This window comes from Microcebus murinus, chromosome X, assembly GCF_040939455.1.
Source record: "Microcebus murinus isolate Inina chromosome X, M.murinus_Inina_mat1.0, whole genome shotgun sequence".
NCBI lineage: Eukaryota > Metazoa > Chordata > Mammalia > Primates > Cheirogaleidae > Microcebus > Microcebus murinus.
In genome coordinates this window covers 46379208-46396696 of record NC_134136.1, presented here as the reverse complement: position 1 = coordinate 46396696, position 17489 = coordinate 46379208, and the positions used below count along the sequence as shown (strand labels likewise).

The 17489-nt window shown below is 40.3% G+C and overlaps 1 protein-coding gene across 1 annotated transcript; it reads left to right on the top strand.

Moving 5' to 3' along the window:
- The first annotated feature begins 1625 nt into the window (after nucleotides 1-1625).
- Nucleotides 1626-17341, top strand: NKRF (NFKB repressing factor). The gene is made up of 3 exons (XM_012739311.3): nucleotides 1626-2409; nucleotides 11322-11452; nucleotides 12866-17341. Exons 1-3 carry the CDS (start codon nucleotides 2144-2146, stop codon nucleotides 14821-14823), a joined length of 2355 nt encoding a protein of 784 aa, XP_012594765.1. The 5' UTR covers nucleotides 1626-2143; the 3' UTR covers nucleotides 14824-17341.
- The last annotated feature ends 148 nt before the right edge of the window (nucleotides 17342-17489 follow it).

Sequence of the window (17489 nt, the reverse complement as noted above, 5' to 3'; positions counted from 1 at the left end):
GTCTCAAAAAAAAAAAAAAAAAAAAAAGAGCCTTAATCTCATTCAGGAGGGAGGAGCACTCATGGCCTAATCACCTCCTAAAAGCCCCACCTCTTAATACATCACATTGGCCATTAAGTTTAAAAACTTGAATTTTGGCGCGAACACATTCAAACCATAGGAGACTGAGATTAATCCAATTATAAAATGACAAATCAGCTTAAAATGTAGCCTGTGAGAAAGTGAATTTCACTAGATTGGGACAACGGGAAGAGCCTTCGTTCATTCATTCAATTAAACAAATATCCATGGAGTGCCTACAGGAGCTAAGTGTAGGAGCTAACAGCAAGACAGGAGTTCCCTGTTCTCGTGTAGCTGACATTCTAGGGGCGGAGGGGTCAAACTCTTAAAAGTAATTTCAAGGTGATATATGCTGTGAAGAAAATAAAACAGGGCAAAACAATGGCAAATGACTGGAGGAACACCTAAAGTCTGATTTCATCATTGCCAAGAACTATCTCTACAGCCTTCAGCAAGTCACTTCACCTCGCTGGCTTTATTTTTCTCACTCATATAATGATGACTTGAATTTATGATCTCTAAGCTTCCTAGTATTGTATTCTTTGATATTTTTTCTCTTTTTTTGCAAATAGCTCATCATTCAACTTGAATATATTCTTTAATAGGTCAGAGACTGTCATTACTTCAGCAAACATGCATGTCTACCACAGAGAGACACAAAAATAAACAATTATGAAACTGTGAAAAGTGCTGTTATTCTCTGCTCTTCTCAGTCCTATACACCCCTACTTATAAGACATATCATATAGTTAAGAATGTGTCATTAAAGAGTTAAAGAAGGCAATGAGCCAAAGCCACCTCATCCAGTGGGACCATATAGTTGGTGGAACATACAGTTTTATGCAGGGCTATTTCTCCCCACCAAGATTGTGGGACAACGGAGAAAACCATTTTTTCTTTTGCATTCCTATTATAGGGAGCACACAGTAGGCACTGTGTAAATTCCCGGTGATAGACACTCACTGACAAACTACTTTAGTGGCATAGGTTGGCAGATAGGAATTGAGGCTGCTGACTGGAGCAGATCCAGGGCGGAGTGTTACTTTTGGGTACAGAGTGATCCAGCCGTTCACTGCCTTTAACCCTCTTCTTTTGGCTCCTTTTGTATTCTGTAATATTTTGCACGTTTTTAAATTGTTGTCAGCAATTGGCTTGCAGTACGGACTTTGAAGTGGTGGACTTGAGAAGTGGCGCTGTACATGATTTACTTTGCACGTGTGTTCATTTTACTATGTTTTTGCAGTAAACTACAAAGCCAGTGATGCACGACGCACAGAGGTTTTCAAGCTACCCTCTGAAGAAGACGCACCTCAGAGAGACTTTTTTAAAAAAGTGTAAAATCTATTCCAAGCCTAAATCCCTTCCAAAGGACACGAGCTCACTGTCGCACCGCTCAGAGATCCAGGGAAAAGCGTTAGGAGAAGCATGACTACCAACAATTATCTCAGGGCACCTTCCAGAGATTTAACAGAACCGCGTTCTCGAACCTCAGAGAACCTTCCTAAATCCTCTTTCCGGAGTCCCCGCCCTTGTAACTGTAGTGCGTCAAAGGCCGGTAGTCGTCATAGGCGGGGAAAAAAGTACGTCGCGCGAGATTCTGCGACGGGATTTTGAAGTTAGGGAACAGCTGCGGCGCACGCGCACTGGCCTCACAACCTCAGGGCGGCACGAGGGTAGGTAGGCTAGAAGCTAGAGGAGGGGGAGCACAGCGTGCTGGTGTCTTTTTCCTCCCTTCTACGCGCACTGCGTGGTTCTGCGGATCCGTGGGGGTGCGGAGCGCGGGACGTGGCTCTGCCTGCCCGACGCGTGTGTGAGTTTAGCGGGAGCCCTTCTGCTCCTCCGTCAGTTGGAGTGCAGCGCGTGTGCGCCCCAGCGTTGGGACGTGAGCTAGTGCTCCCGGTCTCCTTTTAACGGTCACTCCCACGCACACACTCCAGTCCCCTGAGAGTTGGTCTTTGCTCCTCAGTGCGCCCCTCCTCACCAGCCCCTCCCACCGACCCCTGGTCCCCCTGGTTTGCTCGCTCCCTCGCTGGCGCTCAGTAGTCTGCTTGGTCCCTGGGGTCCCTGTTTGGGGGCGGAGAAGATGGCTGGAGGACGTCTGCTGTTGGGGGGCGACTTCCTGTCGCAGCCGCCGCTGCCCCCCCTCCCGCCGCCGCCGCTGCCGCCCCTCCCGCCACCCCCGCCTGAGCCAGTGCTCGAGCAGTGGCGCTATAGCCACGAAAGTGACTGGCAGTGGGCTCTGCGACGCAGCTTCATCTGTCGGCACCTGCACAGCTACCCCGGGGCTGCACTGGACCAGCTCCTCGCACTCTCCGCCGCCTGGACCAACCACGTCTTCCTGGGCTGCAGGTGAGGAAAGTGTGGGGGTCGGGTTAGAGACGGTGAGATCGATGATGGGACTCAGGTTAGGGATGGCAGTGGAGAGATCAGTGATGGTGGTCGGGATTGGGACGGGGGCGGCATACGGAGGATGGTTGGAGGCTGAAGATTTGGAGTTGCTGGAGAGCACCAGAGGGTTCACTATTGGCCTGGGGGTGGCGTGGCCAACCGTGGTGACCGGGGATTTCATAACAGCTAGGAGGGTGCCGAGATCGCGGGAGCGGCCCTTCCAGGAACAGGGACGGAGATAAAGCAGCTCTTGGAGGAGGATTATTGAGAGGTGGTCGTTGTGGTTGGTGGTGGTATTGGAGGGCGTGGGAAATGATGAATAGCAGAATCTCAGACCTGCGTAGGGCCTTCCAAGGATGCGGTATCCGCAGAGAATATTCGACCGTCGGGGCGGCTAGGGAGAGGGTGCCCCGAGGTTCCAGTCCTGGTCTCCTCCTGACCACTCTCTTCTTTCATCCCGGTAAAATAAAACACCCCCTCTACTTTACAGTCCCCTATCTGGGTCTTACTGTCTTCTGGGGAGGCGGTACGTATCAGCTCTCTGAGCCGCAGCGTCAGTCTTGCTTGTAGATTTGCGCATAATGTGTCTGGACTCAAACAAAGAAATGGATATAGCTACTATAAAAATGGATTGCCCTCTTTTTATCTTAAGTGGGATAAGATGGGTTAACATTTGCCCTCTAGGTGAGATTTGGGGTGGTGGTGTTTGTGTTTGTTTTTTTCCCCATTTCATAGAACCTGGTGACGTTCTGAACAGGCCTCTTTGAAAGCTCTTTGCATTCCATGGAGACTGCAGTATGGTGCCAACGCATTTTTTTTTAACACGCTACTTGGACCTCTCTCTTTCAGAACCCCCAAATCAGCCCTATACTAGACTAATCATTCTTTTGGTAGACCAGGGGGCTATACACGTATATAATATACACACACACACACATACATACATACACATACATTACTGCCTCGCAGTCAATATTTTATAAGGAAGGATGAGAAATTCTGGAAAATGATCAGATCAGATTCGACCAGTTCAGTTCCAGGAATGACTGTTACAGATGCAGAAAAATAAGATTGTTCACTCCTACCCTTAATTGTTGAACGTCACATCCAGTGTGATATATTTTGCTTTGCTCTTATCACAGAAGTTTATTATTTTCTATCTTCTCTAGGTTAGCATAATTTCTACCTCCAGAGGTAATGATTATTTCATGGGAGGAACTGATCTCACTTGATTGTTCACAGTCAGTTACAGATTGAACTCCTTGTTCTACTACTTTCCCCCCTCCTCACTACTGCACTTGACTAGTCTTAAAAAAAAAAAAAAAAACTGGGGGAGCCTTAGTTATTAATCAAATCAGATAAATCTAATTGACCTTCACCTAACAATGTTGCTCTTGAGTTGAAAAGGTACCTTAATCCTATAATAACTCTCCTTAATATCACAGAAGGCCTGGGGAATCTGAATCCTAAAAAATAAATAAAATCTTAAATAGGGGAGGAGAGTAACCTTTCTTTGTGTTAATAATAAATCTTACCTTCCCACTAAAATGTATGCTCCCTTGGGGAAGGGGCTTTTGCTTTCTGGTTCAAACCTTCATCCTCAGTACCTAGAAGATTGTCTGCTGTATATTAGCTGCTCAGTAAATATGTGTGGAGTGAATAGATGTATACAACTTTATAAAGTACACCATATTTTAAATATTTATGATCTCACTTACTACAAAAATCTTGGGGATTAGGTGGTGTCTCATTTTTACAGCTATATCAGTGCAGGCCAAGAAGTTAAGTAACGTGTCCAAGGTCCCACAGTTGGGGCTAGGACCCAGGTCTCCTGATGTCCAGTCTGATGCTCTTTCCACTGAGACACAGCTACCATATTTGGGAAAGATGGACCCCAGAAGTGAAAGCAACTGGGATAAGCCACATCGTTATATCTCAGGATTTCATTCTAAGAACAGCAGCCTTGTACATAAGCAGAGTATTAAAAACACAAACCAGGCCAACAGTAGTTGGTGTTAAAAAACTCAAGCATCCCAGGGTGTTTTGTGTGTGTGCATGTGTGCATATTATATATACTATAGTCATGTTATGTCATAGCTAAGTCAGTTCATTCAATACGAGAATTGCCATAACATTATCAAATAGCTTAACTGAACATTAATGTTTGCATTATATCTGATAACTTAAAGGAGAAAAGAAAGGGCCTATAAAGAATCTTGGGTGCTAGGGACCAAGTGTAGTCTTCTGCTTTAGGCAGGCTTTATGTTAGCTCTTGTGTCCCGGTCGGTAAAACCTGTATTCCTGTACATGTTGTTGCCAGAGCTCTTGTTTTCTGTGACAGAATACACTTCTGTCAATTGGACTGCAGAATACATAGTGAAATGGCTCTTTCTAAACTTAAATTGAAATTCCTAATTTGTTGCTTGGGTTGTGAACAGTAGCAAAAGGGAAACTTTTCACTTTTTTCCCTCTGGCAGGACTTTCTGCGTTCCAGTTTACTTTACTTAGGGCTGAAATAAACTCCAAGGTCAAAGATATTTTTGAAAATTCCTTGATCATAAGACCAAGCCAAGAGGAGCTCAAATGTGCAGGGAAGCAGGACAAACCATTTCTTTTGGTGATAGTGGTGGTTTCCCTAGAACAAGTTTGAATATCTTCTTGACTTTTTGGTTCTTAAACTTAAGTACACATCAAAATATGTTAGGCTTGTTAAAATGAAGATTGCTGAAGCCTGGTGGGGTGGCTCATGCCTGTAATCCTAGCACTCTGGGAGGCTGAGGCGGGCGGATTGCTCGAGGTCAGGAGTTCGAAACCAGCCTGAGCGAGATCCCATCTCTACTAAAAATAGAAAGAAATTAATTGACCAACTAAAAATGTATATATACAAAAAATTAGACGGGTGAGCCCAGGAGATTGAGGTTGCTGTGAGCTAGGCTGATGCCACGGCACTCACTCTAGCCTGGGCAACAAAGTGAGACTGTGTCTCACTTTCAGGGTTTCTGATTCAGTAGGTCTGAGGTAGGGCCCCAGAATTTACATTGACAAGTTCCCAGGTGATGCTGATGTTGCTGATCCAAGGATCAACACTCTGAGAACTGCTGCTTTATAGGATAAAATAAAGCAATGTTTTTCCAGTCTGCTTTTATTCATTTTCCCCCTTCATTGTCCAGGCAACCAGGAAGCCCAAATAGCTGGGATTATTTCTCTTCATTCTTTCATTTATCTGTTTTGCAAATGTAAACAACTTATTGAGAACATTTTCTGAAACCATAAGTCTTGTGGCTAATGAAAAATTAGGTCACTTTTCTAATCAACTACCATCTATAGAACTTAAATAATTGCTCATGTGAATGCCTAAAGACCTGCAATTTTCACTTGACAGTTGTAGATTTAAATATATATATATTATATATTTATTTAATAAGGCAGAATGATTAACTGGAACATTCAATTTTCCAACCATTCTTGATCAGTAAGATTAGAAGCAGAATCCTGTCCTATTCATCTCTGATGACACATTAATTAATAGACAAAATATATCTTAAAATGAAACCAGCTTTGCTCCCTTGATTATTTCTCTCTTCCTGATAGGAGACCGGTGTTTGGAAGGTAGATGCCAATTGGACTCATGGTGGCAAACTAACTCTGCACATAGTAGCGAGAGTGCATAAGTCACCAGCTCATGAAATGGGAGTGGGAGCTTTTGAAAGATTATCACTCATGTGGTTGTATGTTATTCACTTAAGACATTAGGAGTCTTACGAATTGTTTTGAATAAGGAATTTTATACTTGGAAACCCTAATCTTTGCTTAATTTTAAAATCCTAGCTTTTATTTGGGCATAGTAGAACACTTTAATATATTTTTAAAATTTTTCATAAGTATTACTGAATATTTTTTAAATTTCAGGTGTGATTGGATATTATAATGGTTTATGTTCTTCTTGTAGGTATGCATGTATATGCACCTCTCTTGTGTCTAAGAATGTAAGATTCATGAAGACAGATGTTTTTGTCTCTTAGAAATCATCTTTTTATATGCTTGACATGGTGAATAGCATCCTTGTTTCCAAAAGCTTGGTACATTATAAGCTACCTTTGAAAACCATAAGACCTATTGGGGTGCTTTGGTTTTCTTTTTTAAGCGTTTACAACCAAATGAGTAACATAACAGATTTAAATATATAATAATAATATGCATGCATCTTAAAATTACTATATCAGACTTGCCTTATGATATCTTACATCTTATTTCATTCATATAAGATGTATAGCCCGCTGGGTGCAGTGGCTCACGCCTGTAATCCTAGCACTCTAGGAGGCCGAGGCGGGTGGATTGCTCAAGGTCAGGAGTTCAAAACCAGCCTGAGCAAGAGCGAGACCCCGTCTCTACTATAAATAGAAAGAAATTAATTGGCCAACTAATACATATATAGAAAAAATTAGCCAGGCATAGTGGCGCACGCCTGTAGTCCCAGTTACTCGAGAGGCTGAGGCAGGAGGATCGCTTGAGCCCAGGAGTTTGAGGTTGCTGTGAGCTAGGCTGACGCCATGGCACTCACTCTAGCCTGGGCAACAAAGTGAGACTCTGTCTCAAAAAAAAAAAAAAAAAAGATGTATAGCCATTAGAACCCATATGGTAAGGATGTGAAGAAAAAGCTTATGGTATAGTAAGAACCAAAAACCCCACCAAATTGCAAATTAACATAGATCATCTGCTAGTGATTTTTTTTTTTTTTTTTTTTTTTTTTATGAGACAGAGTCTCACTTTGTTGCCCAGGCTAGAGTGAGTGCCGTGGCGTCAGCCTAGCTCACAGCAACCTCAAACTCCTGGGCTCGAGTGATCCTTCTGCCTCAGCCTCCCGGGTAGCTGGGACTACAGGCATGCGCCACCGTGCCCGGCTAATTTTTTTATATATATATCAGTTGGCCAATTAATTTCTTTCTATTTATAGTAGAGACGGGGTCTCGCTCTTGCTCAGGCTGGTTTTGAACTCCTGACCTTGAGCAATCCGCCCGCCTCGGCCTCCCAAGAGCTAGGATTACAGGCGTGAGCCACAGCGCCCGGCCTTGCTAGTGATTTTTTTAGGGGGGAAGGCATATGGGAAAACATAGAAAAGGAATAAAAAAAAACCCTCAACAAATTAATAAAGTTATCAGTGGTTGGGTTGTAGGTGCTTTTCTTGGATTTTTTAAAATTTCTGGTGTTGAAGGTGTTACTTTTAAGTATATTATAAAAAATACACCAAGGAAAACTGTATAATGAAAACTTTACTTCATTGGCTTATTTCAAATTTGTGGAACCATTTTCTTTATCCTTGAATAGCTACTCTGGATAATTTTAAAAATAGGGATGAAATCCTAGTGACCTTCTTATTAAAAACTGTAGATTAATATTTGCATTGTTCAAATAGTCAAGTGTTAGGTACTATATGGTCTTTTTCATTATTGTTTAAGCTGATTTGGCTTCTGCAGTATTATGGCTTTCTGACAAAGGACAGAGAATCTGACTGAGGTGGCAGCCTACACAAAGATTTATTTTTATAACCTTATGAGTGATGTTGAATTTTGTGGCAGATGTAATTGGAATGGAACAGTCAGTAGGTATAATAATTACTAATGCTGGAAGAAACCCGAGAGTAGAGTGAATGTGAATGGAGTGAGCCCCAAATGCATCATTCATGCACACTGTAAGACATACATGCCATTTGCAATTGTACACCATACTTGGAAATCAGGCTCTAATTGAAGGCCTGGAGAATTTTGACTGGAATTCAAGGTGAGTGGCTCGGTTGCAGTACCAGCTTTGGTAGCAGCAGCAGTTACCAGTAGGAAGTGCAGGTTACACCTGAGCTAGCTTCCAGTAATGTGTCAGGGAGAGCCACCGTATCTTGACTTCTGCTTTACAAGGGAAGATGTCTGGTAGGTCTGGAACCTATTGTGCTGAAAATGAAATCTGTTACTTTCCTTCAAGTTCAGAAACTATTCATTCAGTTGTAAGAAATGTGATAGTTATAAAGATGTGATAGTTACTCATTTTCAGAACTTTCTTTCCAAATGCTACCAGGAGTCTCTTTTTTGGTCATAGGTGGGGAAAGGCTCTGAAAGTAGGAAGGGTGAGCAGGTACCTATGATAACAGAAACATCATTTGAGCCTATGTTTTTATTTCTCTGCAGAAAAATGCTATTCTGTCAAGCAGCCAATCTATTTCATAAGGAGTCATTTTTTAAATTGTATATTTTAAAATTTTTATTATGTAAAATTTCAGATACACAGAAGTAGAGAAGAGTTTAATGAACTCCCATGTACCCATCATTCAGCAGTTGTGAACAGTCTGTCTTGCTACCCTTCTTTTATTTCATCTATTCTACCCTAGTTTTTTTTTTGTGGGGAATAGTCTGGAGTATATTAAAGAAAATCTTGCCATCATTTCACCTGTAAATAGTTTAGTATGGGCCGGGCGCTGTGGCTCACGCCTGTAATCCTAGCTCTTGGGAGGCCGAGGCGGGCGGATTGCTCAAGGTCAGGAGTTCAAAACCAGCCTGAGCAAGAGCGAGACCCCGTCTCTACTATAAATAGAAAGAAATTAATTGGCCAACTGATATATATATAAAAAAAAATTAGCCGGGCATGGTGGCGCATGCCTGTAGCCCCAGCTACTCGGGAGGCTGAGGCAGAAGGATCACTCGAGCCCAGGAGTTTGAGGTTGCTGTGAGCTAGGCTGACGCCACGGCACTCACTCTAGCCTGGACAACAAAGCGAGACTCTGTCTCAAAAAAAAAAAAAAAATAGTTTAGTATGTATCTGTATCAGATAAGGATTTTTTTAAATCCTCACAATGCCATTAGTTTATACTCAGTAAAATTAATAATAATTTCTTAAAATCCAATGCCTACTCCATGTTCAGTTTCCTCAATTTGTCATGGTGTCTTTTTGCAGTTGGTTTGATTCATGATCCAATCAAGGTCCATACACCATTCACCTGTTGAAGAACATCTAGGCTGATTGCAATTTGGGGCTGTTACAAATAAAGCTGCTGTGAATATTTATGTACAAGTTTTTGTGTGAATATAAGTTTTCATTTATCTAGGATAAATGTCCAGGAGCATAATTGCTGGATCAACTGATAATTGATGTTTAATTTCAAAATAAACTGCTAAATTGTTTTTCCACAGTGACGATACCATTTTCCATTCCTACCAGCAATATCTGAGTGATCCGGTTTCTCTTCTTTTTTTGCCAGCAGTTGGTATTGTCGCTGTTTTTAATTTTGATCATTCTGATAGGTGTATAGCAGTATCTCATTGTGGGTTTAAATTGCATTTCCCTGGTGGCTAATGATGTTGGACATCTTTTCATGTGCTTATTTGTGATCTGTCCTCTTTAATAAAATGTTCTTTTCATGTCCTTTGTTCATTTTTTAATTTGATTTTTTTAAACTATTGAGTTCTTAGGTCTTCATACTAGATACTATAGTCCTTTGTTGCAAAGGATACTCAAGTTGGCTCATTTTGCCAGTAGGAATATGTGGTTTGCAAATATTTTCTCCTAGTGTGTAGCTTGTCTCTTCATCCTCTTTACAGGGTCTTTCAAGAGCAAAAGTTTTTAATTTTGATGAGGTCCATTTTGTCACCATGTCTTTTTATGGATCGTGCTTTTGGTCTCAAGTCTAAGAACTGTTTTCCTAGCCCTAGATCCTTTCAGATTTTCTCGTGTGTTTTTTATAAAAGTTTTATAGTTTTACATTGAGGTCCATGATGCATTTTGAGTTAGTTTTTGTAAGGCTTAGGTTGTGGGGTTTTTGTTGTGTTGCCTGTGAATGCCCATTTGTTCCCATACCATTTGTGGAAAAGGCTATCCTTCCTCCATTGAATCACTTTGGCTTCTTTGTCAACAATCACTTGAGAATATTTGGGTCTAGTTCTGGGTTCTCCCCCATCAACTTTTCACCTGATAGGTTTAGCAGCCATTGATCATTTTTAATTTTACTATGCATTGCAAAATGGTTGTAGTTTATCATTCCTTCATTTATTAGCTGGAATGCTTCTGTAAAAGAGATTTTCCTCAACTCTTTGATTGCTCTGAAATACAATTTGCAGGAAAATACAGGATAAATGCTTGCCTTCTTCCTTTCATATTTACCTGTTTGCAGAATGATGACTTGATTCCCTCCATCCTCCAAAGGTAACCAATGAGTTTGTAAGTATCATTATGAACCAATGGATTTTCAACATTATTTATGTGTTTTAATCCATTGCAGTTATTGTTCTTATTGATACTCAAGTCGGGTCACTTTGCCAGTAGGAATCTATTCATATTGACTCCTGAGTCCATTTGACACAAACCCTGTGGTCTTTGATAATTTCCTTGTTTTTAGGCACAAGAAAATCTCCCGGGTTCATCGTAGACATTTCCTGCTCCAGACTTGGAATCAGCCATTTCTCTAAGGACTGATTCCTTTTCATGAGAAATGATAGAGACCACAATCAGGATGTTAACAACCCAGCAGCTCTTAACACTCTTAGTGCTTTTATAAATGTAATTATTTACATATAATTCGCATATATGAAAGGGAAAAATAAATCATCAATTTATATTGATATTTTCAATTCAAATTTAAGATAAGATTTTTGCTGAAATTTCTTGATTTTTATATTTGTATGTCTTCTGGTGAAAAGTCTTGATTCCTAATTAGTAACATAATTACTCATTTGACAGATAAGTATTTTAGGGCTGATTCTTTGGTTTTATAGCTAGGATACCCTGTTGATAAAGTCCTGTGGGAGCAATTATAAGACTGGCTCATTTAGAAACTTTTTTTAAAAAACTGCATTCTTTCCTGTTTTAACTGTAGATTATATTAATTTATATAGATACAGCCCACGCTTGATGGAAAAAATTCTCCAAATGGCTGAAGGTATTGATATTGGGGAGATGCCTTCATATGATCTGATGCTGTCCAAACCTTCCAAAGGTCAAAAACGCCACCTCTCAACATGTGATGGTGAGTATATTTGTTTCTGGAAGGTGGGATTTGAAGAAACCACATGGCTTTTTTTTAATGATATGAATGTGGTGTATGATTTTTAATGGCATTGGTAACATTGGTTCTTACACACGGGTAAGAGTTTAGTTTTTAGTTATGTACAGTTTTTTTGAGGATGCAAAATAGAACTGAAAACTAAGAATACTGAAGTGATGCTATGCAATTTTTGAAGTCTGTGCCATGGAACCTCCCTCTAAATAGAATCTTATACTGTGATCATTTGAGCATCTGAGTAACTAAATCCTCTTGGATGGGTCCTGGATGGACCAGCTTTCTACTGAGCAGTGTTATAGGGAGGAAACTCTAGTGTCTGGTATAGCCTCAACAGAGTTCTTCCATAGCTTTAAATTTGATATTCCCAATAAATCATTAGTTTCCAGATGTTCTAGAAATAAAATATAGCAAACATTCTTTTGTTCAGAATGGGTCAGAACTAAGGTTTTGAAGTTGAAAACCTTTGGAATCTTTTGATAATTCTTTTTCTTTGATTTTTAGTCACAGCTATGTAAAGCACCATCACAGAGTCAATCAGCTCTGATACAAGAGAGAAGGCTTTGTAACTGCCTCTGGTCATCATCTGTGTTGCATTAGAGCCATTTGTTCCATTTGTAATCCTCAAGTGAGCTTTTCAGCGCAGGTGGTGTGAGATTGTACTGGAACAACCTTCCAATCCACTTCACCTTCCAGTCCAGGTGAAGAGTACACTTCACCTGTGCTTTAGCTCATTTGATGCAAAAGCATCTACCAGTCATGTGGTGGTGACCTGCATACTTGATTCAATGTTATATTTTCTATCAGGAGTCTTCCTTTACACATGGAAGGACAGGGAGCATCCCTCCTTATGCTGGAATCTTACATTGATATTTGAGTCCCTTCACCCAAATGACCTGAAATTTTTTTTTTTTTTGAGACAGAGTCTCACTTTGTTGCCCAGGCTAGGGTGAGTGCCGTGGCGTCAGCCTAGCTCACAGCAACCTCAATCTCTTAGGCTCAAGCGATCCTCCTGCCTCAGCCTCCCGAGTAGCTGGGACTACAGGCATGCGCCACCATGCCTGGCTAATTTTTTTTTTTGTATATATATTTTTAGTTTGTCAATTAGTTTCTTTCGATTTTTTTTTTTTAGTAGAGATGGGGTCTCGCTCAGGCTGGTTTTGAACTCCTGACCTCGAGCGATCCGCCCGCCTTGGCCTCCCAGAGTGCTAAGATTACAGGCGTGAGCCACCACGCCCGGCCTTACCTGAAATTTTTATAACGAGAAGTATCTTGTACCAACAATGCAGCTTGCAAATAATATGGTTGGTACTATGTTCCTGCTTGGTTCTTTTGAAATATTCCCATTTTAATGAATTGTAAATTTCACTCATTCTTTAGGTCAAAATCCTCCTAAAAAGCAAGCCGGTTCCAAATACCATGCGAGACCTCGTTTTGAGCCTGTACATTTTGTAGCTAGTAGTTCAAAAGATGAAAGACAGGAAGATCCTTATGGCCCTCAAACAAAAGAGGTAAATGAACAAACACATTTTGCCAGCATGCCAAGAGACATCTACCAAGATTATACTCAAGACTCTTTCAATACACAAGATGGGAATTCTCAGTATTGTGATTCATCAGGATTTATTTTCACAAAAGACCGGCCTGTTACAACCAACATGTATTTTGACAGTGGGAACCCTGCCCCAAGCAGCACATCACAGCAGGCAAACTCTCAGTCACCTCCCGAGCCTTCACCATCACAGACATTTCCTGAGTCAGTGATATCTGAGAAGCAGTATTTTATTGAAAAATTAACAGCGACGATCTGGAAGAACCTTTCTAATCCAGAGATGACTTCTGGATCTGATAAAATTAATTATACATATATGTTAACTCGGTGTATTCAGGCATGTAAGACAAATCCTGAGTATATATACGTTCCTTTAAAAGAAATCCCTCCTGCTGACATTCCCAAAAATAAAAAACTTCTAACAGATGGTTATGCTTGTGAAGTTAGATGCCAGAATATCTACTTAACTACAGGTTATGCTGGCAGCAAGAATGGGTCCAGGGATCGAGCTACTGAGCTAGCTGTAAAACTGTTGCAGAAACGTATTGAAGTTAGAGTTGTCCGGAGAAAATTCAAGCACACATTTGGAGAGGACCTTGTGGTATGTCAGGTTGGCATGCCTCTGTATGAATTTCCTCCAGCTCTGAAACCGCCAGAAGACCTGGCGGTGCTGGGTAAAGATGCTTCTGGGCAGCCAATTTTTAATGCTTCTGCCAAACACTGGACCAATTTTGTCATCACAGAAAATGCAAACGATGCAATTGGTATCCTTAACAATTCTGCCTCATTCAACAAAATGTCAGTAGAATACAAATACGAGATGATGCCAAATCGCACGTGGCGTTGTCGAGTGTTTTTGCAAGATCACTGCTTAGCTGAAGGTTATGGAACCAAGAAAACAAGTAAACATGCAGCTGCTGACGAGGCTTTGAAAATTCTTCAGAAAACACAACCCACTTACCCATCTGTCAAAAGTTCACAGTGCCATACAGGCTCTTCACCCAGAGGATCTGGAAAGAAGAAAGATATAAAGGATCTTGTAGTTTACGAGAATTCTTCAAATCCTGTGTGCACACTGAACGACACAGCTCAGTTTAACCGAATGACAGTTGAATATGTCTATGAAAGGATGACAGGCCTCCGCTGGAAATGCAAGGTGATTCTAGAGAGTGAAGTAATTGCAGAAGCAGTTGGGGTGAAGAAAACTGTCAAATACGAAGCTGCTGGGGAAGCTGTGAAAACCCTCAAAAAGACCCAGCCAACTGTCATTAACAACTTGAAGAAAGGGACTGTTGAAGATGTGATTTCAAGAAATGAAATTCAGGGTCGCTCGGCAGCAGAAGCTTACAAACAACAAATCAAAGAAGATAACATAGGAAATCAGCTGCTGAGAAAGATGGGTTGGACTGGTGGTGGGTTAGGGAAATCTGGCGAGGGCATACGGGAGCCCATCTCAGTCAAAGAGCAGCATAAGCGTGAAGGGCTTGGTCTGGATGTGGAGAGGGTAAATAAAATTGCCAAGAGAGATATTGAACAGATCATCAGAAACTATGCGCGCTCTGAGAGCCACACAGATTTGACTTTCTCTAGAGAGCTGACTAATGATGAACGGAAGCAAATACATCAGATTGCCCAGAAGTATGGTCTTAAGAGTAAGTCTCATGGGGTGGGCCATGATAGGTACCTGGTGGTAGGTAGAAAAAGACGGAAGGAAGACCTATTAGATCAGCTCAAACAGGAAGGCCAAGTGGGGCATTATGAGCTTGTCATGCCTCAAGCAAATTGAGAGCTTAGTAATTTATTTTGTAAATGCCTAATGAGGCAGATTTATAAATTAAATGCTACATGTTCTGGTTGCAGAGTATATTCATTCTTAAGATGTCTCACCTTGTTCATTTCATATAGCGCTTTGTTAGATATTGGAAACTATTTTGTCCACTTGTATTAGCTTAATCCAGCAGATGATATTGTGCAGTTACTGTTTGTGTCTTTGATATTGCTGTGTCCCTCAGATTTTAGTAGTTTGTACAAGCAAGAACACATAGCCAAATGGGATTTCACCCCAAGGAAGAAATTCTCATTTTAAAGGGCATAGCACAGCAATCTGCAACAATATGTAAAGTTGATATTGACTGCAGTAAAACTCCAGTCTTAATTCCAAACTTAACTGAAAATGTCACATCATTTTGTATTATCTATTTTCATCTTTGTGTGAAGCCAGTTATAGAATGTTTAACAGTAAAATGTGCTGTATATGTAAATGTCCTTATCAACTAAATGATGTAAAACTTTCTTAAGTAATTTTAATGTTCATTTATTTATAACTTCTACCATGTGATTTCCAGAATATTGGAATTGATTTACTGTATCTTGTGATATGTAAATTTTAACAAATTCTAGTCTTCATGCTGAGAGAGCACTACTTGAGAGAGCAGTTGAAAAGTTTCAAAAACTTTGATTCAGTCTGAAGAAAGGAAGCTTGAACTGTTTGTTCTTGGTGCCTTGCAGAGAGACTCACAGCAACTCTCCATTATAGCTTTCACATGGTTTGGGTGTGCAGCACATCCAAGGCAACCACAGCTGTGGTAGAGCTTGGTAAAAGACTGAAGATACATTGGTGCTTTGATGAAAAGGTCAGTTGGCTGGTCCCTCTCTCAAAAAGCTTATTAAGCCTGAAAAGCCAACTTTGTAACATATTTAAAAACTGCTATTTTCGCTTATTTCTGGAATGTAAAAAGAAAATGTATAAAAAAGAATTAGTGTATGCTTCCAGAATAAAAAGGAGCCAAAGTTGATCAAAAAGTGGTGTGCTTATTTCTGGGCAGCAGCCTAGTAGCGACACTTTGGGTCTTTGGAAAAGGAGAGTGGTGTTTGCACAAAATATTTCAATACCAGAGCACATGTGGATAAACACAATGATTTTATAGAGAAGAACAGATAGGAATCACTTATCCATCATGGTTTTTTTTTCCTATGGACCAACATGCTGGCTTTAGCCAAATCTTTGGCTGTTCATTTTTATGTGATTTTGGTTTTTTATGTCAAATAAATCAAGTATAACCTCACGTATAACAGCACAGATGAATATTAATATTGATGGTTAAACACCTCCAATGGGATGATGTTCAGGAGAATTAGGTTATAGTGTCTTAAAACATTTAGCACCATACTTGACATGTAATTGGCCCATAATAAACGGTAATTTCCTTTCCCCTGTTTTTTTCTATTTTACAATTAAGCTGTCCACCATAGTTAAATGAATATTTTTAAAATGTTAAAGGATTAATCTCTACTCCTGGATCTCTGAAACTTGTAGTCACCTACAGTGACTGACACAGTGTGTGATAATTTCCTTTCCATTAACCATCTTTATACAGCATGGTGTAGCCTTTCCTAATGTTGGTAGAAAGAGAAATGAGGTGTGCATTTTATTTTGGCACTTAATATTTTAACAATGGCAAAATGAACTAAGCTAAAATCTTTATAGATTTTATGGGACTACAATTTCTTTTTTTAATTTTTAAATTACTTTTTTATTTATTTTTTTACACCCTTAAAGGTTTTTAATACGATTTCTTATTACCTGCAACATTCATGCCAACCTTGAGAAGCTATGGTTCATTTAGTGAGTTAGAAAAACCTGTCTTCAGTTCTCTGAGTAAGAGTGGCTTTGGGGATTAAGGGATGTGAAAACTTGATTCATGTCTGTGTACATTTCTTTCTTCCCCACACCCAGTGATTTTTTCTGGAAGGAAAAAGTAGGGAAATGTGGCATATAAATCTGATTTATTTAGGTGAGTCCAACAGAATATTAAGGTAGTTATGGTAAGGAAAGCTCACAAAATATTGGGCCAAGTATATACAAATTTGGTTCCTGGATTTAAGGGTCCAAATTCCCTAATCTCTTAGATCAGTTTTGGTACTGATGCAGAATTAGAGTGAAATCACTTAACTCTGCTTGATGATGAAATAATCACGAGAAAGGGGGTTGGCAAGAATGACCTGATGGCAACCTTGCTGTTGTTCCATTTTGTCCTCTTAGTTGGTTCCTGTATTTTTCTTTCTTTGAAATAGCAATTGTTTAAAACCCATTAACCTTGCTATAAAACCTGCCCAGGTATGTGAGCAATTTCAAGTTTTATTTGGATTAAATATGTTATACTGAGGAACTAACGCTTTCAATTTTATATATAGCATTGAGTCTCACAGATCTACTTCTTGGATTTTTTTCTTCCCCTTTGATTACAAAATAAATGGAAATATCATGCATTGTTGGGTTTCTTTTTTTTTTTTTTTTTTTTTTTGAGACAGAGTCTCACTTTTGTTGCCCAGGCTAGAGTGAGTGCCGTGGCGTCAGCCTAGCTCACAGCAACCTCAAACTCCTGGGCTCAAGTGATCCTCCTGCCTCAGCCTCCCGAGTAGCTGGGACTACAGGCATGCACCACCATGCCT

Bases quoted from the DNA above. Each gene is read 5' to 3' on its own strand.
- NKRF (XM_012739311.3), top strand. From the start codon at position 2,144: ATGGCTGGAGGACGTCTGCTGTTGGGGGGCGACTTCCTGTCGCAGCCG. The intron at 2,410-11,321 runs GTGAGGAAAGTG...TAATTTATATAG, and splicing joins CACGTCTTCCTGGGCTGCAG to ATACAGCCCACGCTTGATGG. The intron at 11,453-12,865 runs GTGAGTATATTT...CTCATTCTTTAG, and splicing joins CCACCTCTCAACATGTGATG to GTCAAAATCCTCCTAAAAAG.